This window comes from Coccidioides posadasii, chromosome 2, assembly GCF_018416015.2.
Source record: "Coccidioides posadasii str. Silveira chromosome 2, complete sequence".
Lineage (NCBI taxonomy): Eukaryota > Fungi > Ascomycota > Eurotiomycetes > Onygenales > Onygenaceae > Coccidioides > Coccidioides posadasii.
In genome coordinates, this window is record NC_089408.1 from 7,218,595 (window position 1) to 7,241,808 (window position 23,214).

Here is a 23,214-nt window from a genome sequence, read left to right on the forward strand (position 1 = left end):
TTGCCGCGCTTAAAGTCATAGGGGCCGAAAATCCGCCGATTTCAATGTCTGGGTCTGTTACGTCAGAGGGCAACTATAAAACCCAAAAAAAAAAAGGCCCAGATGGGGGTTGAAGAGTGATATTCTACTTTGCGGCTTTGAGATTTTCTTTCCCTTTTTTTTTTTCCTTTTTTTCTCAATTCCTTCACTTTTGCTTTTCCTTTCTACCTTCTTCTCCAAGTCACCTTTCTTTTTCTTTGGTGGGTTGGTCTGCCCCTTGTGATTGTTGTTGGCTGAGACGTTACTTTCCGGCTTATATGACATTGGCCTGATTCACTTGGTTTAGCTTGAAGGGAAAAAAAAATCATATTTCTTGCGGAAGGGGGCTGACCTAGACCTTTCTCTGTTGGGGCAGTAAAACAACAGTATAAAAATCTCTGTGTTTTTTTTTTTGACCAGCACGAGTTGATCCCACCATAGAAAAAAGCACTATCTTGGAAATATCTGCAGTCAGGTCACGAAGATGGCGGCTTCTGCAATTTTGAAAAGCCGTATCAGGCGGCCGTCGATGCTCTCGAAGCTAGCGAAAGCTGAGGATCTGATCGATCTATTCCCCAATGGCTCTTATATCGGTTGGTCTGGGTTCACGGGTGTCGGCTACCCAAAGTGAGTCTGCTCATCTTATGGGATCCATCGTTTTGGTTGGCGGATGTGAAAGGGATTTCTAACGCGTTGTGTTTGCAGGATGGTCCCAACTGCATTGGCTGACCATGTCGAGAAGAACAATTTGCAAGGAAAGCTGAAATATACCCTTTTTGTTGGCGCCTCGTCGGGCGCGGAGACAGAGAACAGATGGGCGCGGCTCAACATGATTGATAGACGATCACCTCATCAGGTTGGAAAGGACATCGCAAAGGGAATCAACAATGGAAATATCAATTTCTTCGACAAGCATCTCAGCATGTTCCCTGCAGACTTGGTATATGTATGAATCCCAACGGAACCCATGTTGCGCCCGCCCATTTGGAGGAGTGATTGTGTTAATCGGTATATCCTCAATGTTAATATAGGGCTGGTATACACGGAACAGACCAAAGAACAGACTCGATGTTGCGGTCATCGAAGCGTCTGCCATCACCGAAGAGGGTGGAATTATTCCTGGAGCTTCAGTCGGCGCATCTCCAGAGATAGTTCAAATGGCAGACAAAATCATCATCGAAGTCAACACAGCCGCTCCCTCATTTGAAGGATTGCACGACATCACAATGTGCGATATCCCCCCTCGACGGAAACCGTACCTCATCATGGCTCCAGAAGATCGTATTGGAACCCACCACATTCCAATCGACCCGGAGAGAGTCGTCGCCGTTGTCGAATCCACCTATCCCGATCAGACCCAACCCAACGCACCCGCAGACGAGGCGTCGCGCGCTATTGCTAGCAATCTGATCGAGTTCCTCCAGCATGAGGTCAAGATGGGCCGCTTGCCAAAGAGCCTTCTCCCAATCCAGTCCGGCATTGGCAACATCGCCAACGCGGTCATCGGTGGGCTCGCGGAGGGCGGCGCCAACTTCCACAACCTCAAGGTCTGGACTGAGGTTTTGCAAGACTCTTTCCTCGATCTCTTCGACAGCGGCAATCTCGATTTCGCTACGGCCACCTCCATCCGTTTCTCTCCGGAGGGATTCAAGCGATTCTATGACGGATGGGAGAACTACTACGACAAGCTCCTCCTCCGTTCGCAGCAGGTCTCGAACTCCCCCGAGATCATTCGCCGCCTCGGTGTCATCGGCATGAACACACCCGTCGAAGTCGACATTTACGCCCATGCCAACAGTACCTGTGTGATGGGCTCCCGCATGCTGAACGGCCTGGGCGGTTCTGCCGACTTCTTGCGCAGCGCCAAATACAGCATCATGCACACACCCAGCACACGTCCCAGCAAGACCGATCCCACAGGTATCACCTGCATTGTCCCATTCTGCACACATATCGATCAGACCGAGCACGACCTGGACGTCGTCGTCACCGAACAGGTATGCCTATCAACAGTGATCTCATTCTCCCCCCCCCTGTTTCTCCAGTGATTCTTCCAAGGAAAAGAAAAAGGAGTTGCTAACATCCTCTTTTCCCAGGGTCTTGCCGACGTCCGAGGCCTTGCGCCACGTGAACGTGCCCGCGTTATCATCGACAAATGCGCGCATCCCGACTACAAGCCCATCCTGCAGGATTACTTCGACCGGGCCGAGTCATACTGTCTCCGCAAGGGCATGGGCCACGAGCCGCACCTGTTGTTCCAGGCGTTCAAGATGCACCAGAACCTCCAGGAGAAGGGGACCATGAAGATCGATGGATGGGAGTAGATGGATGATAGACCTTTGTTTGGTGTTTTCTTCGGGAAACACTTTTGACGGTAGTTGGCTGGAATGGGCTTGAGCGAGATTTTTCTTTTCTTTTCTTTTCTTGCTTTTTCGATCTTACTTTGTTTCATGTGCAATCCATGGTCCCAACATCATCTCTTTTTCTTTGGAGTCAAGGTAGCTTTTTACAGATAAGACTGTTTTTTTTTTGACAATAAACTCCGGCATTGGATGTATTTACTTTTGATGAACTGGGCTGCTTTCAACCATCGAGGTGCCGGTTGAAACAGCCGTGCTTGCAGTGAATTCCTTTCAGGGCATTCCGGAGTCAAAAGACGGAGCAGAAGCCGCCGTCCTCCGCAGGAGTCGAACAAACCGGTGATGGCGCTCGCGCTCTCAGGCCTTTTTTGTTCTTCGCACGGCGCGACGTCCGAGTGCTCCCCATCAAGCTTTTAACTTAGTTTGACGCCCAATCGATTCAGCCAGCGACATTTTGATCGGCCAGTCCGCGAGCTGCTATTTCCCACCTGTCAGTCTGAGAAACAGGGGGCGGCCGGCAGACTCCAGCGCGAAAACCAGAGCAGCAAGACGAATCAACTCAAGCTGCATTTCCCAGCGCGAACGGAGTGGGCAGGCAAAGCCAATAGTGGCAGTTCTAGACCGTGGGCGACGCAAATATCCAAGCAGCGCCGATCGACTCCCACGCCATTCCCCAACGCGCAGTGATCGCCCAGCGTCGATGCTCTCGACTCTGGCAAATCCGCGGACTTTGCGATGTCCAGAACTCAGGGCGGTCTGCGTAATACCGATACACAGCCGGAATACCGCCCGAAGTGGACTGCGAGGAAATTATGTACAACGATCGGCGGTCTGAAAGTCGAGCAGGAATTGGACTGAACAACACCACTGGATCAGGACGATGAAGCCTCCTCCTCACACTTGGTCGAGGCTGTCGCTTCTCTCACCACCACCTCGTCGCAGCAAGTCAACGGCAGCATTCGACAAGACCCGCGTCAATCAAACCCTCTCGCTCCGCGACGGGCGCACCCTCGGATACGCAGAGTACGGCTGCCCATCGGGCTTCCCGCTCCTCTTCTTCCATGGCTTCCCTTCCTCGCGCCTCGAGGGCTGGGCCCTCAGTCACGTCGCCCACCGCCGCAACCTCCGCATAATCACGCCCGACCGCCCCGGATTCGGCCTCTCCACGTTCTACCCCGGCCGCCGCATCACCGACTGGCCCGCTGACGTCCACGCCCTGACGCAGCATCTGCGCCTCTCGCGCTTCGCCGTCCTGGGCGGCTCCGGTGGGAGTCCGTATGCGTTGGCGTGCGCGCACGCGCTGCCGCGTGAGTCGTTGGCCGCGGTCGGGCTTTTGGCAGGAGCACCGCCGTGGATAGCGGGCACGCAGGGTGTGTCCCTGTCGCGGCGGATAGCATCTTCGGCGGCGACGCACTGGCCGTCGGGTCTGTTGGCGTTGACGGATATGCTAGTCGGCATGCTCAGATGGATGGTGACTACTGGTCCCGTCAAAAGAGCACTGGATACCTGGCTACAGCAGCAGAATGCCAAGACCGACGGCGCTGAGGCAGGAAGCTCGTCGACCAAGGAGGACAGAGAGCGGGTTTTACAGCTTGGATTTGAAGCGTTTGCCCAGGGTGCTGGAGGGTTCGTGCAGGAGACGCGGCTGTTGACGCATGATTGGGGATTTCGGTTTGAAGACGTAAGATATGACAAGATTCAGATCTGGCATGGTGCGAAGGATGCCAATTCGCCGGTGCGGATGACGAGATATATGGCGGAGCGGCTGCCTCACTGTGTGCTACGCGAGTTCGAGGGTGATGATCACTACACTATGGTTCGTCATCTGGAGCAGATCGTATCGGAGTTTGTTCCAGAAGAGATGACGAGCGAATATAACGGCAAGACATCATGATTTTTTTTTTTTTTTTTTTTGTCGAGCTTGGTCGGAGTGGACTGAGCGTTGTACAGTACAGCTTCTATAGAGTCCGTTCATAGAACATAACATCTCCCATTCATTCGATATCACAGCTAGTATAGATATTCTACCGTTTCAAGCTCAGTTCTCTACATTCATACTCAGCGAGTTCACATGATATTGACGGCAAGGTCATTTCGGGCAACCCGATATGGATGCTGTACTTTGTTCTGGCTCCATCTCACATGAAATTTGCTCAGCAACCCACCTGCACAACCAAAAGGCATCGTCAAGACGTCCATCCGGCACCCTAATTTCCGGACAGTCACAACGCTGGCGGTCTGGACCAGTGCTGGGCGGGTTCGCCCCTCTACGACAATGGAGAGCTTCTCCAGATAATTTAAATTTTGACACGCCTGAGGGTTTTCAGGAGGTCGCATTGGAGGTTCTTGGTAAAGTTTGGCGGCCGTTCGTCGCAGGGGGTTTGTTTTGGAACGGCTTGACAGCGGTGTGTGTGTGTCGTTCCTTGACGACCTCAGGAAAGGGAGGGCCTGATCTCCACGCATCGCACCGCATCGCATCACATCACATCGATGGCGCTCGATAGCGAGAGAATAGCGCAAACCGACTATGTATGTGGTGGAGGCTCACGGCGATCTGCAGCGGCCGACATTTGCGGCTCAGCGACATTCAAAACAAACAAACAGGGTGTACTGTATGGATGTATGTATCGAGCATTACTGAAATACGCAGTTGGTACAGGCCAGGGGTATTACACTGACACACAATACTGCGCCCCGTACTCAGTCTTACGGTCCTCAGCGCTGATGGGGCATTTGCGTCCCGAGAGCCCTTCCAAGAGTCACCACACACGACGTTATTTCGCTAAGCGAGAGTGAACCACTTGACAGCTCAGCGCTGCAGCAGGAGAACAAGGAGCAAAACACAAAGAGGCGGACCCTGATACCCAAAGAAGCGGTAGAAAGTCCGGCCCGATCGAACATCACAATTGGCTACGGTATGTACTCCGTCCACAGGGGGTGACACAGGCAGATATCAACAATGGCAACGCCCATCGTCTCCCATGTGCTTCGTATCCCAGGCGCCGATACGTTAAAGCGGTTTTCCGTCCAATTGATAGGGCCCTCGTGCTCTGTTCTCAACGCCGTGGGCTCGTGGTCAAGGATATAGCTGAGAAACGTCAACTTGATACCTGCTAGCCAGATGGTGGAAGTTTAAAACAACGATTTGTCTCCTTTCCCGCTCTTCATTGGAAGGATATTGCATGCTTGCTGTGAAACTCCCAAGAACTGGTCATGCGACTTTCAAAGCAACGCTGGCCGACTAGTTACGGAGTACAGGTCTCAGGACATAACTTTTGCAGCACAAACAAAAAGGAGCGCGGATCTTCTCTCGCTCATCGAAAGAGCTGTCCCAGAAGTTGTCCCAGCGACTCTCCGGGAAGTGTCATGATGGAAATCAAGATGTACCCGCTGGGGACAGACATATCGGGGACTTGCCGGTCATTGAACCAGCAAAGGACCTTGCGGGTTCACCCAAGTATCTCCTCTCACCCGAGCCATGTGGGTTATTCAGCTCATTTGTGCTGAGATGGCAGACATATTGTTGTCAAATTCATCACCAATCCAATCTTCTATTTGCCCATGACTGCAGAGGATTTTTGGGCTCAAATACGGTGGCATGAACAGAAGTGTACTTTGTAATAATGAAGCGAAGTTCTGTGTGCTCGCGCGCAAGAACGTGTCCCTAATATCATATACGGCGGTTGATACCGCGGCCAATGTTTTCAAAATACATACCTTCTCTGCCCATCGACATACACAGAGTAGCTTTCTCCTATCTTCAGCCACGGAGCATGATTTTTTCCTTTCCTTTTTTTTTTTTTTGTTTGACCTGGATTCAGCCGACCAAATGCAGCTCTGTCCCCCGATCTTATAATTTCATCCAGATATACTGATCACACCGAGAAAAACTAGGTGGTTTTCGGATTGACAGTCCAACATATGTATAACTATATGTCCGGAGGCTACGGGAATCCGATCTTGTTTCAGTTGGTTGCCATACCTAGCCTAGCCACGACACCACACGCGCTGATGTCAGGCATTGCTAAAACGAACGCGCAGCATGCATGCCTCTCTCTCTTCTCTTCCCTCTGTTGGTTATTGACTCTGGAGTCTGTCGGCTCGCGTGCTCGTCTCTTTTTAAATTAAATTTCCTTGCACAAAAAGTCAAAGTATGTATGTTTTACAAGTAAACCCTGTCTCCATGCGGGAGCACTCGGATATCTCAGCCTTACTGCATGTCGCATCAGTTGTTCCGGCAAAGTGACAGAGTTCGAAACTGGGTGATATCCTTCCATTTCCATTACTATTTTAAAACGTGGAGGTCATCCTGGGAAGTGTTTTTTTTGTGTGAGATGACATGGTCACCGTCAAAATCCTCAGGGCAGTTCACTATCTCGGCGCCAGGACAGACTACGGGTTCCCAACGAGTTGATTGGTGGTCAGTGGGAAATGACGCATGAAAAAGAATTTTTCCGCTGAAGCAAGTTTGGTTGTCCCAAATATATGTCCAGTAACGTGCAATGCAGGGGAAGGGGGAAATCAAGAAAAAAAAAATTAAAATAAAATATGAAAATAAGGAGCGGTTGGGCTTGCGGTTGGTGCAGCGTGGCGGAGGCAGTCTGGATAGCGGTACTTGGGTGCGGAAAGTACCGCAAGCCAAGACCAGAGGGAGAGCCGAGTCGAAGAAGCAGACAATGCAGCGGAGTATTTCTCACAACACCTCTCGAAGTCACTCAAGTCAGTTCCTGCATGCAGAGTATACTCCATCGATGTGTATCTCTCTCTCTCCCCACATCGTTCCAATCGAAGTCAAGCCAGGATGTTTCAGGCCCCGGTAAGCAGGCGGTATTGGGCGGGTTGTGCCTGGCAGGGATACGGTACCGGTACACGCCCACCCCTGAAACACGGCGAGCTGGGAGTGGGGCAGCCCGTAAGATTGAGGTGCGGCAGGGGCGTTTGATTGGCCGGTTCCTGGGCTGGTTGTCGCCCGGTGCTGACAGCTGACAAAAATTAATTACAACGAGATCCAGAGAGAGAGAGAGTAAACACACAATAATAGAAAAATAAAGAGAGAAAAATAATAAAGAATAAAAAAAAAAAATTGAAAGAAAATAAAAAAAAAAAAAAATATGAAATGTATCTATCTGTTTCATCACCTGCAACTTTTTTTGCATCTCGGACTGCGAGTCGGTTGGATGGAGACTTGATTGACGGGCCGCCCAACGTTTCCAGGAGAAATCCTTCCGGGGGGCGCAAAAGCAACAAAAACCAGCTGGCTCCAGTCAGGATTGTATGTCTGTATGTCTGTATGTATGTAACTAATGTCACAGAAACGCCCGCTGGTTACCGCCTAACCCAGAGCAGCAGTGCGGCGCCCGCCACAGCCCAATCAGCGCGGGTGCCGGCGGGGTGTTCCTGGTACTGTGACCGTCACGCCGTCTGTTCTCTTCCCGTTCCGCTGCACTAACCCAAAGCAAACAGCCCCCTTTGCCCCCTTCTCTTCTTTCTCTTTCTCTTCTTCCCTCTTCGCTCTCTTCTTCTTCTTCTTCTTCTTCTTCTTCATCCTCCCCTCTCCCCAGGGCTCACGATCCCCATCTTCCATCCCCTCCCTTCCATTCTCTCAGTCTGTTATCACTGACCACCGCTTCACTCTTTCAGCGGGCATTCTTTGCTAGGACGGTTTTCACCACCATCCCAATTGTTTACGGAAGATCATCTACCCTCCCCTCCCCCCCAAGAAGGGCCCTTATTGTACCCAATTTGCTGTCGAGTTATCTAGTTCGTCGCGCGTGCTTGGATAGCTCTCGAGAGGAGAGATGAAGGGCGTTGCTTTGTTGACCGCTGCGGCGGGTCTCGTGGGCTCTGCCTTGGCTGGCGGAGCCCGTCACCATCGCCATGGCCATGCCGTCCTCCACCGCCGCAACCCTCAGACCTGCGGCTGCACCGTCAGGACCATCACCATGACCGGAGAGCCAACCTGTAAGTTGTTTGTAAAACATTCTGTTTTGAGCATGTTTTCGGAAACAATGCCAAAAAGAAAACAACCAGAAACAACAACAAGCGCCATTCTGGATGTGTTCCGACTAACATGAGACAATAGTGGTTCCGGAACCCGTCACTGAGAAGACCACCACCATCCGCTCCACCAGCTACACCACCGTGACCGTGTCCGTCACTCCTACCGAGGCAGTCCAGACTCCCACCGAGGCGCTCCCAACTCCCATTGTCACCGTCTACCCAACCCCTGGCACCTACACCGTTGAGCCAACCACCATCATCGTGACCAAGGAGACCACCGTCTGCGCCGCCACGACCACCGGTCTCTCGCCAGGCGAACACACCTATGGAGGCGTCACCACCGTTGTTAACTCGCCAACCACTCTCACCGTGCCGATCGCCACCGTCAAGCCCGAGGGAAGCACCTTCACCAGCGTCATCGAGAAGACCACCTATGTCTGCCCAACTGAGGGAACCTACACCATCGCCCCCTCTACCACCTCCGTCTCCAAGAGCACTGTCATCGTGTACCCAACTCCGGCCATCATCACTTCTGGAACTTACACCCAGCCTGGAGCCACCGTCACCGTCACCGAGACCGACTATGTCTATGTCTGCCCCACCCCAACCGGCATCGAACCCCCCAAGGTCGACCCTCCCAAGGTTGAGATCCCCGATGTTGAGCCACCCAAGGCTGAACCACCCAAGACCGAGCAGCCAACACCACCAAAGCAGGACAAGCCTGAGCCGCCAAAGACACCTCAGATCGGTGGTGGTGAGAAATGGGGCATGACCTACTCTCCTTACACCGACGACGGCCAGTGCAAGGGTGCCGGTGACGTCAAGGCTGACATTGCCATCATCAAGCAAAAGGGTTTCAAGACCGTCCGCGTCTACTCCTCTGACTGTGACGGCCTCAAGAACATCGGCAACGCTTGCAAGGAGTACGGTCTCAGAATGATCATCGGTGTCTTCATCTCCAACACCGGCATCGAGGGCGCCCAGAAGCAGGTCACCGATATCGTCGAGTGGGGCCAGTGGAACATAGTTGACCTCGTCGTCGTCGGCAACGAAGCCATCTTCCAGGGCCACGCTGATGCCTCCTCCCTTGCTTCTTTCATCGGTTCCTGCAAGGCCACCTTCAAGAAGGCTGGCTACAACGGCCCAGTCACCACCACTGAGCCCCTCAACATCTGGCAGGCCAATGCTTCCAAGCTTTGCGGTGTCATCGACATTCTCGGCGCCAACATCCACCCGTTCTTCAACTCCGATGTCTCCCCCGCTGATGCTGGTAAATTCGTCAAGGGCCAAATGGACATCCTCCACGGCCTCTGCAACAAGAAGGTCATCAACCTCGAGACTGGCTGGCCCAACGGTGGTGGTAACAACGGAAAGGCCATCTCTGGTCAGTCAGAGCAGGTTACCGCCATCAAATCCATCGTCAAGGCTGTTGGCAGCGACTCTGTCTTCTTCTCCTTCCGTGATGACCGCTGGAAGGAACCCGGCCCACTCGGTGTCGAGCAAAACTGGGGCTGCATTAACGTTTTCGGCTGAAGCGTCTAATTCGATCAGAGTAATTGTGAATGTCTTTGTCTCCTTTTGATTCCCTTTTCCGCCTTGCGTTCCCTTTTTTTCTTTTTTTTTTTTTTTCCTGCGTGGGGATTAACATCGGAATAAGCGGAGTTGTAAATGTTCTACTTTTTTTTTCCTTTTCCAAAGTATACCATGGTCTGATTGGGAGAGAGGAGAATAAGTGATGGGAAGAAAAAGAAGAAAAAACCAACATATTCCCGGCTTTCTTGTCTTGTCAGACAAGAACAAACAGACTTTCTGGTCTTGCCTCTCCAGGAGTATTTTTTTTTTTTTTTTTTTTTTTTTTTTCAAAAACTTTCTAGAAATTCCTTTTTCCTCTCCCTTGCTTTTTCCACCTCCATGTGTGAATGTACATCCCTGGAACTTTTACGAACTAAAGTAAATAAGAACCCGTTCCCTCCCACTGGATAATTTGACCATCATAAAATATCCGCAGCACACGAGCCTGCGGCCAGCTCTCCCGGTGTTGAATTCCCTCCCCCCGCCTTCCATAGAATTCGGCCTATGTCCTTCTAGTGTCTGTCTTACATATTATGCTCCATTCTGTCTCTTTTTCTTTTTTTTTCCGCGCTGTCGGTATGAGATGTAAAAGAAGTCTATGATATCAACCTGCTCACTCCCCAAATCTCCACCCCGTAGTTCATTATTTCATTTCCATACCAGCGCCAACCGCCGATGCAGCATAAAAGCTGCAGTCACTGCAACCAACGCCAGCACCACCTTTCCCAACTCTGGAATGTCAGGTAGCAGCGCGCTCCCGGAACGCGCAGAAGACTCCAACCAGAAGTCCTCCTTCTCATCCTCTTGTCGCTCCTCGTATCCGACGGGTTCAAGGCCAAGGTCCTCATTGTAAGCCTCGAGCTGCATTATCTTAAGCTCCACAACGCTCTCCAGGCCTTCGTACAGACCTCCCTGGCTCGCTGTCCGCGCGACCCTCTCCGTCTTCGACGACGATCCGAAGACATAGTTATCCAGCACGGTCCAGTAGATGGAGTCAAGGCTGAAGGGGTTGCGTATGGCGATGTTGAACCAGAACGTCTGCTCATCCATCGAGGCGCGCATGCGCGTAGAGAGGGATTCGCGGTTTCCAACGGGCATGTTCCGCTGGCGCTCTAGCTTCTCGATGGATTCGATGAATAGGTCGAGCTTGGGGAGGTAGGTTTTTAGAAATGAAGATAGCCCGTGGTCGTCGGCCCAGTCGCAGGGGTTCTTCAGCAGCAGCCATTCCGGAGCGCTTCCTAGAAACTGGGGAGGAGCCGCGTATGAGAACTCCCAGTCGATTATCCCGGTGATTTTGAGGGTTTCTGGGTCGACGAAGATGTTGCGGGGGTGAAAACCGTCGCAAAATAGCTTGAATGGCCCGTTGATATCTATGTCGTAGGTGAAGTACGGAACCGTAGAATGGAAGAGAGTGCGGCAGACATATTTCTCGCGGCAGTCCCGAGAATTATAAACAGCGTTCCGCTGCCGCATAAGATGGGTGACGTATTGGCCTGCTGTGTTTGAGAAGAAATCGAGCGCCGACTTGAAAGAATCAGTGTAGAGATCATCTGCGAGGACCCTGCCATATACCATCATGTCATTGATGCATGTCGTAAAAGCCGGCGTAAGGGTATCAAATTCCTCCGTGTCCATGTCCCAGCTTACGGTACCGATTCTATCAAAGTTTACCGCCCATAGCTGAAGAATGACTTCTGCAATCTCGTCGTAGAGCTTTCGAAGGAGCTGTTTGTCGACATTAGGATCTAGGATGGTCTCGTACATATCTTCCCCCACGGGCACCCGTTTCCCTATCAAGTCCGACATCCTCGTCCCTTCTAACCAGGTCATGATTATAAACGCGCCCAACCCCGTCGGATTCTCCGACGCACGCCCGTACGCGATGACCTTCGGAACCGGGATCTCGGTCTTCTCCGCGAGCAGCTTCAGCGTATCGACTTCGGCCACGACCTTCCCTTCGGACAGGTTGCACCTTGTCGGGATACAGAAGCGGATGAGCCAGTCCTCGCGGCCGTCCTCCCAGTGCAGACGGACGCCGACGTTGTTGGACCCCCAGTGCTGTGAGATAAGGAGACATCCTGGCTCGCCCCTGTGCTCATCAGCCAACGAGCGAATGTTGGTTCTGCAGGTGTTCAGGAGTTTCGTCCATTCCTCTACCAGATCCTCCCGCTCCCGGTCAAGGGAGTGGTCGAACTCCATTGCTTAATCTCTTGACTGGCGCCTTAGTATAACGGGAAAAAAAACAGAAAAACGACGCTTTCCTGGTTATGTGGATATGGATATTGTTGGAGGAAAAGGAGAATATTGCTCTCAGAGGAACCCCTGCGGTAGCAACATTGATTGAGAGGCCACAACATGACAGCTGCAATCCGGGTGGAAGTAGCTTGTAACCATGGCAGTTCAAACCAGGTCCTTCATGGTTGCAGCTTCTTTCGTTGGCCTTCCGTAGAGTATTCCAGGGAAGATGCCTTCTCTCAGTTGGAAAAAGGAGGATAGGGGCAGCTAGGGTTCACTGCGTTGTCGCGGCAATGGGTAGTTATTTCTCACAGTAGCCATGGCAGCGTGGTGTCCAGCTTGGCTGCAGCAGGGTATGTCAAACACACTGTTCTCATGGCGTTCATATCCTCTCTGCGAATCCAGGGTATTCAGGAAGGCACATGGAGCTTAGCTGCCGATGGATTATGCCCATGACAAGAGCAACCACAGCCTTTTCAGACAAAAGCTACATTCTCCCCTGAAAAAGTGAGGATCGTGCCCAAGAAGAGAGAAGGAGGACAGGATCGCTCCATGGTTGGTCATTCCCATGATATTTCAGAAATTCATGAATTCAAACGTCAGACATCACATATGTTCGATACGTAAAAAAACACAGAGCAGAAGAAAAATAGCTGTAGCTCCCTCGCTTCAGAGGAACTTCTTCGCCAAGCCGAGCAGTCCAGAACCGCCTGACTGTCCGCCGCCGCTGACGCCGCTGGCCAGGCCTCCCAGTCCTCCAAGGCCTCCAAGGGCGCCTCCTCCGCCACCAGCTTGGTTCTTCAGGTACATCTTCAGCGCCATTTTGGCGGCTGAGTTGATGACGGACTGCTTATCGGTAGCCTAGAAAACACACCACGTAGTTAGCCCCTCTATCCCCAATTAATCAATTAATCACTTCCCTCCAGAAAAAAAAAAAAAAAAAAAAAGGAGAAAAAGAAGGAACTCCAAAGAGAACCATCAAACTCATACCACGTTCCCCTGCTGATTCTGCTGATCCCACAGCTTTCCAGCCTGAGCCATCGCCAGCCCAATCAACTTATTCTGATCATGACCACCGCTCTGCGACTGCTGTCCTTCGCCGCTGGTAAACATCTTCAACGCCTGCAGCGCTGCGCCATTGCCCAAGAAATCCGCATCATGCTTCCTCTCAGCCTGCTGCTGCTGCTGCTGCTGCTGCTGTCCTCCACCATACAGCGCCTGATGAGCACCCACCACCTGCTGCTCGTCAATATCCTCCTGGCCAAACCGATCCTTGTGCTCGCTGATGAAGCTTAGAGCTTTCTTGAAGAATCCGGACTCCTCGTCATCCTCGTCGTCGTCCTCGCGCCCGGAGTTGTGGTATTTGGCCTGCTTGACGGCGTTGCTGAAGGCAGGGTCGTAGTTGTAGCCGCCGGACCCGCCCTGGTACTGCGATTGCTGCTGGTATGGCTGGGACTGGGAGGAGAAGTCTGCGCGGGGATCGTAGTAGTTTGCACCGCTAGAGCCGCCGCCACCGTACTCGGCGGGGTTGGGTGGACGGGAGTAGTTGGACATTTGGTTTCTGTGCTAACTGTGTAGCTGGTGGGGTGGAATGGGGTTCACTGGTGAGATGCGGGTGATCTGGATGATGGAGCGATGCCGGTTCTTTTACCTCTGGCGTTGACGCTTTATATGGAGCATCGGCGGACGCCGTGAGTTGTGGCTGCAGCTGAGGAGCGGGGGCGACCGAGGGGCATTCATCATCGCCAAGCTGCGTCATAGCGAGGGGCAGCCGAAAAACCCGCTGCTGCACGGTCAACGCCAGAGAGAGACAGAGAGAGAGAGAGATATATATACTCCGACAGGAACTGCATTTGCCCTCCGGTATTCTAACATCTAGTTAATCTAACATGTTCCCACAGTGATCGTGATTCGCCCTTTTTTTTTTTTTTTTCCTTCTGCGCCAAACTCCAAGATGAATTGAAAAAGCTGTTAAAAACAGGAAGAAGCATTGAAAAGAAATAGTACTATAACACGCAGCAGCTATCTGTCCGTCTGTCCGCCCGTCCAAGGAGCGGAATGAGAGCGGAGACGAGCAGCTCATGTCCCTCAAATCCCATTGCTATCTCGCCAAAGTTGACACTGTGGATCCTGTTCAGACTCGACTGCATGTCACCGACTTAAATGCTCCCTCCAACCGACCGAATGCGTAGAGAGTCCTCCGTCCGTCAACCATAACCCGCCAAGCAGCGCTAGAAATGCAACAAAGCAAAGGCAATGCCATAGAGATATAAAACAGGAAAAAAAAACTGACAAGCGGTCGTACATCGATTCGGAGAAGAAAAAAGAGAGAAGAGCAAATGCAAAACAAGACAGCAGACAGAAAACAACAAGTCAGCAGGCTCAAGAAATATGTAAGAACACACAAAAACAAAGACCGACTTTGCCAGACTCAAAATCATGAAGAGAAACAAAAAAGAAAAAAAAAAAAAGAAAATTCAAGGAGGGCAGTGCAGTTCCAACCCCAACACAAGAGTCTCCAAGTCCAGGCCATTTTCACAATAAATCAAAAAATGGCTGAGAATCAAGCATCTTCTCTCCAACATGCGACGAAAGCTGTCAGGTTACCGCTTAACTAAAAACAGCGGAGGCTAAAATCGCAGATTGTGGAACAGACGCATAGAAGTTGAGAAGAGGACTTTTTGGGCTGCTTTACAGCTCAGCATACTCCAAACGCCAATTTCATTTTCCATGGATGTTGTGCCCAAAGGAAAAAGGTAAAGAAAATAAAATTGAAAGCAAACTCCCCAAAGGATGCAAGATTTAAAAAAAAAAAAAAAAAATAAGGAAGAAAAAAGGGGAAAAAAAGGGGAAAAAAAGGGGGGGTGAGAGAAACCAAGCAGGAAACGCAAAAGCCTTCTTGACTGTTGTCACAAAATTACTCAAACAAAGATGTTCCCAAATAAGGATCACCAAATCGTCTCTTTTTTTCCCCAAAGTCACTTCTCTCCTATTTAAACTGGGATCAAATGCTCTCCCCCTATCCCAAGAGAGGATCAAGCATCTCATACTGTGTATCGTTGAACAGCTTTTGAAACCGTATCTTGCGCTCTCCTGAACCCAGAACGCACCGCGGGTCATCATCGAGCCGCGCCTCGGGCAGCCATTCGTTTGGCAGGTCGGGAGAATAAAAATCACCCTGAGCCTCGATGCGTCGCCGTCGCGTGTGTCCGATTCCGAACTCCTGCCCCCACTCGCGACGGTCGAATTCCATGAATCCGCCGAACTTGGTGTCCATGTTGGCAACCCAGATCCGACTGCCGTCCGGGGAGTAATCCGCTCCGCCTATCTCGCCGAAGAAATCGTGGACTTGACGCGTCTGGTAGGTCTGCGCGTTGACGATGGCGATGCGATCCGCGGGTTCACACATGAGCAGGGTGCGTGGCCCACCGCCGACGGGTGAGAAGCGGAGAGACCGATATCCAGCAACGTCGGAGTCGATGACCTGCAGAGTTCGCCACATGCGCGCATCCCAGATGTTGACGGTCTTGTCCTGGTTGCTGGTTGCGATGTGTAGCATATCCGGCGACCACGCGCATGCGAACCCGTAGTCTCGATGGCCGATCAGGGTCTGGACTGGTTTGCCCGTCTCACTGTCGATGATCCAAGCATCCGGCGCGTCGCCAATAATCACACGCAGGCGACCGTCTGGCGAGGTATCGGTGCAGTTGATCGCGCGAGCAAACTTGTGCATGGACACGAATCTATTCGTCTCGCAGTCGAGAATCCGGATGCGGTCGTCATTGGATGATATCACGGTTCGAGGGCTGTTGCTCGTCCGGTGTTTAATGATATCAATGTGGTTAGTTATCCCGTTGGGGTCTCTGGTAACGCGGCCGTCCATGACCGCAAAGTCATTGATTTCGCCTCTAACAGCGTACTCGCCTGAGAAGCCGCCGACGACAGTGACCCCGTGCTTCGCCCTCATCGTCGATATCTTAACAGAATCAAAGAACGTTGCGGAAGGAACGGGGCCCGCGAGATTCATCAGGCAATTTTGCTCGCCGTAAAACGGAGTTATAGAATACACTTTTGAGTGAGACGCATACTGTATGGTGTTCGATGCCGTCACGGACATAAGGTTCCGAAGTTGGAAATGCGCCATGGAAGCTCTATATTTGGTGTACATCGTCTTTGGCCGGAAATAATCTTCCTTCTCTGGCAACAGTCTGTGATACTAAAATAGACGGTCAATCCTCGAAAGCAATTTTACAAAATTAAAAAGGAGAGGTGTAGATCCTCACGCCATGTGGTGTGTATTTCAGGTTGTGATACGAAGTGTACAACCTATCCCTCAGAGCTCGAGCATCTGATCTCTTCACCTTCAACGTCGTGGACCACGGGATTCCTTGAATATCGTATAATCTTGATGAATCGGGCCGTGAGATCTTCGCGGGGCGTTCCCAATCTAGAACATTTGCGGCTTCGGGCGAGATAGGAACGAAGGGCTCTTTGAACGCGCGTAGATGGTATCGAGGAACGCAGGATCGCACGAACCATTGTCTTATGAACTGATCGACGGTAAGGTTCCGCTCGAACGCTGGATATTGATTTCCATTAGCATCAATGTAGATATCGCCTTCTGGGGGTGCAAGGAGTGCTGCGAGCAATGAACTAGCAATGTGTTCCTGATCTGCGAATGTTTGCAAAATCAAGGCGGGCTGGATATAATAAATGGAGTACTCCGAAGGTTGATGAAGGTCATAATACTGCTCTTCTGTCAGAAGAGGACGTGCCGGCCCCGTAGAAGACGAGGACGCTCCAGTGCTGTTTTTTGCTGTTTCGCATTGCGAAGGGCACTGTTCTTCAGGAGGGCATCGCGGCAGGGCTGGGGCCTGCGGGAGAATGAAGGGTACACTTCCACTCAGAGCGGTGTCCAATCTGGAAGATTCGCATGAAACAAGAGCCAGCACAAGCTTTCTGTACCGGGCAGGGCTATGCGGGGACGCATATAGAACCCTCGACCCAGACAGAAAGGAGATTATCGGCTGGTTGACAAAGATATCAGTATGTAAAACACCGGGTATAAAGCCTTTGTCCAGGTGGCGCTTAGCAGCGACAAGAATCTGCGAGATTCTTGTCCCAACCAAGGTAGAAAATCGGTTTGCAAAACTAAAGCCTAGTTTCTGCACATGCAGCGAGATGCCTTCCATGTTGAATAGGCGGTCATCGGCGAGTCGAATGTTTCTAGGGCTTGGCGCTTGTACAATTGTGCGGGAAGACACGGCAGCAGAAGAGTTTAGGAAAGAGGCTTTCATACTTTCGGTATGCATTGATAGCCCACCTTGATTATTGAAGTCTCCATCAACTTCACCATCGTTGTGTTGGGCGTAGACGGCATCGAACGAGGGTAGGTGGGGCGTACCGAGGGGTACAGGATGCGCGCTCGCCTCGTGGTCAACCCGATGATCTTCGGCGATCGCTCCGTCGTGGTGTATGCGAGTGTCCGTCGATCTGCCTCGCCCAGGTGGTTCCGAATCCATGGCGGCGTCCCCCATAGAAACCTCGTCGTCGGAGGCGTAGAATTTGTCGGTATCCCGGTCGTCGCAAGAATCGTTCGGGTCGTTGACGGCTCCGAAGAACATGGCTGAGGGGAGTCTATCGTGCGCAAAGCCAAAGAGGTCGGAACGTTCGATCAGGCTGCCATCGTCTCTGATAAAGCGGAGGTGAGCGCTGTGTAAGCCATCACTGACCTCGTCGCCGAAGCCCTGATCTGCGAACGCGTATCCGTCGTTGTCGCCGTGGTCGTCGTGGTCGTCGTCATTGTCAAGAGCCATATCATCGTACTGCAGGCCGTCACCGAAGTCGGGCGGCGCCACGTAAGAAGGCGTGGTGGGGTCAGAAGGGGCAGCTGTCGCGAAAGAAAAGGGATCGTGTATGTTCATGTCCTGGTCGTCGGGGTCGAGGTAGGAATTGTTGGAAGCGGTGGACGACAGCCCGTCGGCGAAATCGGAGACGAAGTCCATGGTTGGTGCGTAGTAGAAGTGGCTGAGATCTTCGACGAGTTCGCCGAACGGCTGACCATCTTGTTCGGGGAAGGATAAAAGGTCATTGCTCGAACCGTACTCGGCTCCCAGGGTCAGACCCGGGTAGTCGTCGAGGCTCTGGGTGCTGCTGGCGTCGCTGCTGAAATCCGAGATGTCGACTTCTGGGCTGCCGTCGTGCGCCGAGTTCGCGTTGCTGGTGCCGTCCGGGTCGCAGGCTTCGCTGCCGCTGCTGCTGCTGCTGTGGTGGTGGTGGTGGTGATCGTGCGCCGGCGGGCTCGGCACGCCGTCGGCAACCTTGCTGGCGTCACGTGGCGCTGTCTCGGGCGCAGGCGACTCGGCGACGGCGGCGAGGTTGTTGCTGGCAGCGCGGGCGAGAGCGCTCTCGTTGTGGTCGACCATCTTTTCTTTTCTCTGCCGCTCGACTCGCTCAGGTTTGCATCCCGTAATGTAACTGATCGATGCGAGACGTGGGCCGGATAGGCACAGCGAACAGGGACCAACGGCCAAAGGGCGGGTTTGCTTTTCGGCAGTCCCCGCTCCGGGATCGTGAGATCTGACCTTTTGGCGACGTTCTATCGATGTAGTCGGCAGGTCAGGTTATCCTCCCGAGGAGAAAAACAAAGCCAGGGCCGCTTGAAGCAGAAAATTCGCCAAACGGGGAGAGCAGATATTCGAGGCGGTGCCTTGGGCCCTGGACCCAGCCAATCTCGAGCACGGCCTGTCGGTCCTGGCCGCCCATTCACCACGTAAGCATTAACACATCACCAAACAGTTTGCTCCCCGGGAGGAGGAACATACCTATCCGGGAAAACCAACTCAGAGGGTACGGTGGCCCGGCAGTCTTGCAGGACGGGTTTTATCTGAACTGGGGACGCGCCCAGCCCGCTCACCAGACGTAGATGGAGGGCTGGATGAGCGTGTCACGAAAAGCGCAACCCAAGCACTTCCGAGCGGAAGAGACACTCGATCTAGCAGTGGGGCCAAGAAGGCGTCCTGGGAGATTGTCCTGGAGGGAATAACAGGGGGAGAAAATGGCCGGTGTGAAGAGGAATGAAACCAAAAAAAAAAAAAAAAAGGAAAAGAAACACCAGCGGGGAAGGGCGAATTCAGGATCACAGGGGACAGGACCTCCTTCAGAGTCCTTGTCCTTGCTGGCCTCTCAAGAGTGTAGAGCAGGGTAGGACTTTCTTTTTCCTTTTCTTTTTCTTTTTAGTTTTTCTCTTTCACTTTCTTTTTCTTTTAGTTTTGGAGTGTGAAGAGCGCTTCACCTGTTGACGTGTCTGTTATGGTTGGAGGCGGCTACGGGCAGACGTCCTGATGGCCCTGGCAGCGGTCCGGAGTAGGAGAAGAGGGGATCCGGAAGCGTTCTGAAGATAGAGTGAGTATTTGGCACCCAAGAGCGCTGGAGAACTGTCTGCGTGGGGCCTGTGGAGGTGAAACAACAGAAAGGACTGACAGGGAAGAAGCAGTCAATGTGGATGTTACTGCGGAAATGGCTCAGGTGAGAGAGAGGAAGAGAGGAAAAGAGAAAAACAGGGGGGTGGGAGAGAGAAGACAGAGAGAGAGACAGAGAGAGAGAGAGAGGAAGAATGTGTGAGAAGAACTGTGAAGAATCACAGAGGAGGGGCTGAAAGGACTGGGAATTGCTCTACTGGTAAAGGTGACGGGACGCGAAGCACGACAACAGTGAGTGAGTGAGTGATGGCGGAATTCTTGCAGAACATGCTCCCCAGGCCTTCTTCACAGCTTCTTCGACAGGGGGGGGGGGGGGGGGGGTCCCATCAACCCGCTGGTGAGGCCAGGATTGACATTTAGACAGGCCAGGGAGGGAGAGAGACGGAGAGACAGAGAACTACGTAACTTGAACCGTGCAGCTGGCTGCTTCTGGGATGCCGACAGCACGCGCCGCCCGTGGGGTTATTTTCGGGGCGCCGCCGCCTATCTGCGCTCGATGGGGAAAAGGCCGCCAGCAGCACACGCTTGACGTTTTGACAGGGATCTGCTGTGCGGAGGACAAACCCTGCCCGCTGTTGATCAGAATCCAAGGGCCTGAAAAACCTTCTGCTCTTCGCGCTCTGGGTTGGCTGCATCGTCCGGGCATGAATGTATCAGAGTGTGAATGGAAGCCCGACTTGCGTGCCAATCATGCAGGGGTTCAACTCTCCCGCCGGTTTAACCAACTCATTCACTTCTCATAGTTTAACTAAACTAACTTAGTTTTACAGTACAGAGTACTCAATTGAAAAAAAAGAAAAGAAAAAGAAAAAGAAAAAGAAAAGAGAAGAGAAAAAAAAAAAGAGAGAAACAAAAAAGCCAAAGGACCCAAACAACATGACCTGTCCAATCTGCGCCCTCGTCCGCCCGCCTCGTCTCCCGCCACCATCCAGGTCCGAGTCGTGACAGCGCCGTCGCCCTTCACCATTCCGCACGTGCAGCAGCCCTTCAGCTGTGCGTCTGGCATGCGACACGGCTGTCGACGCAGCTCGCCGCTTCGGGACCTCCATCGACGCCTCTGTCCGACCACCTTTGAGAGGTTGAAACTCTCTCTCCCCTCGTTGCCTGCCACTCCCGCCGTCATTGCCTTGCCGTTTCCGTCGCACCCATGTCTTCCCCCCTCAAGTAGTTATGGAACTAGTATTGATGGACAGCGTGAGGCAACTTAAACCAAGCTTCTCTTCCTCACTGACTACCTACTATCGACGTAGACATGCCGCGTGACGGGTATGTACGTGCGTACGTACGTACAAACGACATGCATCCTCAATCCTTTCCCTCCCAAAAAAAAAAAAAAAAAAATGGAAAAAAGAAAAATGTGCCGTCGCTCAAACGGCCAAAGCCCCTGAGGCCAGGCATCGATTTGCGATAGGTCAACTTCGTAGAGAAGAAACAAAACACTCGTCTGCCCGCTGCGAAGCAAACTCCCCCCCAATTCGAAAACGAGTAGAGTTGCTCCCCCAGAGATATTAGAACTAACTAATCAGGGTCATCTCGTCTCTCGCATCTTAAGACTCATCTCTCTCTTTCTCCCTCTCTCTCTCCCCATCTGTCCGTCTTTGGTGTACACAGTAGGCTGCTCTCCTGATCCTTGGGCTCGGCAAATGCATTTCGACAAACTCCGGTTCGTCTTTCCACAAAAGCCGGACTCGTTAGTTAAGTGTCACCTGGCTATGATGTCTTGGTTGGTCTCTTTGCCAACGAAGAGCAGTCTTTAACCGTTTATGACCTGATGCGCTTTCCGTGAGGCAGCGGGAGATACGCGCTCGTGTCCGCAAATCCTCTCCGTGGACTAACCAATACAGGAGTGTTGTCATACACCACGAAGAAAATGAAAAGAAAAAGAAAAAAAAATGCAATTCACAGCTATTTCCCGACACCGGGATTTTCTCGGGACCCTCTTTTCTTTTTCTTTTTCTTTTTCTTTTTCTTTTTCTTTTTTCTTTCTTTTGTTTTTTTTGTGGTGAAACGAGCTCTGATATCCAAACCCGGACCGGCGTCGCTAGTTTTAGCGGAACGGCGGGCATCCCAAGCATCTGGGAGTTAACCAGCGAGCTATCAACGAACTACACGCAAATCGGAGAGTTCGAGAGCAAGACAACTGTCCGAACGGGGTCTAGTTACTTTGGTCTGGATCGAGAGTCGTGCAAAGAACCTCTTTCGCTTCCAGACAAGATCCCTGTGGTCATAGTTGTGCGATCCCGCTCCCGGATTAACTACTCGAGCGCTATCAAATACATACAATTCCTTTTTTTTTTTTTTTTTTTTTTTTTTTTTTTTTTTTCTGTCCCTCGATTCCGATTTGTGTTTTAGAAGAGAAAGTTTGCTGCCGGGTACGAATGCCGTCGAGGAAGCGAGACCATACCTTTTCATTCTGGACTATCAGTTGCATTCATTAACCCCCATTCTATTCAATGTCCCTGCTAACTGCATCCTTCTTGGATAGAAGAACTTGCCGCACCGCTCATGTTGCCCGCCCATTCCAGTTCTTGGCTGCGATGTGAGATTGACATACGGGCATATGTTAAGGCTATCATACCCTACACATACCGTTATTATGAGTGCTTTATACTAATGTTTTCCCTTTACAGAAAAGTCTTCTCGAGTTTGTTCCATAGTAGGGAGGTGTAGGTTTAAACAAAAGGACGGTAAAGCTAACCATTCACGAAGCAAGCCGAGCGTGTGCGACATCCGCCTCAGCTGGCTATGTAGTCGCAAAGCTAAGAGAAGATTGTTCTGTCCGTTCGCAGATTTGAAGATCCCTCCGCCTGTTCCCCCTTTCCAACCCTCATAATAAAATCAACATTGATTCACGGTGGAAAACTGGATGCGTCAGGAGAAATGGTGAACTACTTATATTGATCTCTTTTCTCTATCTACACACACACACACACACACACGGGGGCGCAGCCATAGTTGCCCATATCCCCCTCTGCATCCACTCGTATTGGTATCACCAGCTTTTCTCATAAATCGAAGACAGAAAACAGATACATCCCTCCCGGGAGAAACAACACAGAAGACAAAGCCTTCACGGGCCTAATATTTCAACAAACACAACAAAAGGGTCTCTCTCTCTGTGTGTGTGTGTGTCTCTGTGCGCCTGTGTGTGTGGCTATACAATAAATACATGCACGGCTTGGATTTACATCATAAAATAAAATAAAATAAAAAGAAAAAAGAAAAAACGGGTGAGGGGAGCGAAAAGTAGGAAGAAAGAGGAGAAAGTGGCCAAAAACTTAGACCCTGGTGGTTTTGCAAAAAAGGAGACACAATAGAAGTGTATACGGTAGAACAGCACCAAAGCGGAGGGGAAAAAAAAAGAAAAAAAAGGAGAGGGAGAGGGAGTATCTCGAAAGGAGAACTAGGAAATGGAGAGGGAAGAGGACATAATTAAATTATAGCAGAGTAATAACTCCTGGTGGCTAGTAGTTAATAGTGGGCATGGTTTCGTGACAAAGAAAAGCCTCTCTCTCCAAATTCCCTTAGCGGTAGGTTAAAAAGGGGGG

The 23,214-nt window shown here is 51.6% G+C and overlaps 6 protein-coding genes across 7 annotated transcripts; 3 read left to right on the forward strand and 3 right to left on the reverse strand.

Annotated features, from left to right (window-relative positions):
* Positions 1-184: 184 nt before the first annotated feature.
* On the forward strand, positions 185-2,719 carry ACH1_1 (acetyl-CoA hydrolase). Of its 2 annotated transcripts, XM_066124592.1 has the most exons (5): positions 185-404; positions 460-645; positions 724-964; positions 1,050-2,015; positions 2,115-2,719. In XM_066124592.1, exons 2-5 carry the CDS (start codon positions 503-505, stop codon positions 2,340-2,342), a joined length of 1,578 nt encoding a protein of 525 aa, XP_065980673.1. In that variant the 5' UTR covers positions 185-404; positions 460-502; the 3' UTR covers positions 2,343-2,719. The 2 variants fall into 2 exon arrangements, with proteins under 2 accessions (XP_065980673.1, XP_003070575.1); XM_003070529.2 differs by having other exon boundaries at positions 185-645.
* A 539-nt stretch (positions 2,720-3,258) lies between these two features.
* D8B26_004776 (uncharacterized protein) lies at positions 3,259-4,273 on the forward strand (the record flags this gene model as incomplete). The annotated part of the gene is made up of 1 exon (XM_003070530.2): positions 3,259-4,273. One exon carries the CDS (start codon positions 3,259-3,261, stop codon positions 4,270-4,272), a length of 1,014 nt encoding a protein of 337 aa, XP_003070576.2. The 3' UTR covers position 4,273.
* Positions 4,274-7,662: 3,389 nt separating this feature from the next.
* Positions 7,663-10,885, forward strand: D8B26_004777 (uncharacterized protein). The gene is made up of 2 exons (XM_003070531.2): positions 7,663-8,339; positions 8,461-10,885. The coding sequence occupies exons 1-2, from the start codon at positions 8,177-8,179 to the stop codon at positions 9,909-9,911; spliced, it is 1,614 nt and encodes a 537-aa protein (XP_003070577.2). The 5' UTR covers positions 7,663-8,176; the 3' UTR covers positions 9,912-10,885.
* On the reverse strand, positions 10,599-12,360 carry D8B26_004778 (uncharacterized protein; the record flags this gene model as incomplete). The annotated part of the gene is made up of 1 exon (XM_003070532.2): positions 10,599-12,360. The coding sequence occupies exon 1, from the start codon at positions 12,147-12,149 to the stop codon at positions 10,599-10,601; it is 1,551 nt and encodes a 516-aa protein (XP_003070578.2). The 5' UTR covers positions 12,150-12,360.
* A 383-nt stretch (positions 12,361-12,743) lies between these two features.
* D8B26_004779 (uncharacterized protein) lies at positions 12,744-13,949 on the reverse strand. Its single transcript, XM_003070533.2, has 2 exons — positions 13,176-13,949; positions 12,744-13,046 (listed from the first exon to the last, which is right to left on the reverse strand). The coding sequence occupies exons 1-2, from the start codon at positions 13,737-13,739 to the stop codon at positions 12,855-12,857; spliced, it is 756 nt and encodes a 251-aa protein (XP_003070579.2). The 5' UTR covers positions 13,740-13,949; the 3' UTR covers positions 12,744-12,854.
* Positions 13,950-15,204: 1,255 nt separating this feature from the next.
* Positions 15,205-18,610, reverse strand: D8B26_004780 (uncharacterized protein; the record flags this gene model as incomplete). The annotated part of the gene is made up of 3 exons (XM_066124593.1): positions 15,205-16,401; positions 16,469-16,764; positions 17,485-18,610. The coding sequence occupies 3 exons, from the start codon at positions 18,608-18,610 to the stop codon at positions 15,205-15,207; spliced, it is 2,619 nt and encodes an 872-aa protein (XP_065980674.1).
* Positions 18,611-23,214: the final 4,604 nt, after the last annotated feature.

Excerpts from the sequence above, each read along its gene's own strand:
- D8B26_004779 (XM_003070533.2), bottom strand. The coding sequence starts at position 13,739 with ATGTCCAACTACTCCCGTCCACCCAACCCCGCCGAGTACGGTGGCGGC. Across the intron at positions 13,047-13,175 it reads AGAATCAGCAGGGGAACGTG|GCTACCGATAAGCAGTCCGT; the intron begins GTATGAGTTTGA and ends TGTGTTTTCTAG.
- ACH1_1 (XM_003070529.2), top strand. The coding sequence starts at position 503 with ATGGCGGCTTCTGCAATTTTGAAAAGCCGTATCAGGCGGCCGTCGATG. Across the intron at positions 965-1,049 it reads TCCCTGCAGACTTGGTATAT|GGCTGGTATACACGGAACAG; the intron begins GTATGAATCCCA and ends ATGTTAATATAG. Across the intron at positions 2,016-2,114 it reads ACGTCGTCGTCACCGAACAG|GGTCTTGCCGACGTCCGAGG; the intron begins GTATGCCTATCA and ends CTCTTTTCCCAG.
- D8B26_004777 (XM_003070531.2), top strand. The coding sequence starts at position 8,177 with ATGAAGGGCGTTGCTTTGTTGACCGCTGCGGCGGGTCTCGTGGGCTCT. Across the intron at positions 8,340-8,460 it reads CATGACCGGAGAGCCAACCT|TGGTTCCGGAACCCGTCACT; the intron begins GTAAGTTGTTTG and ends ATGAGACAATAG.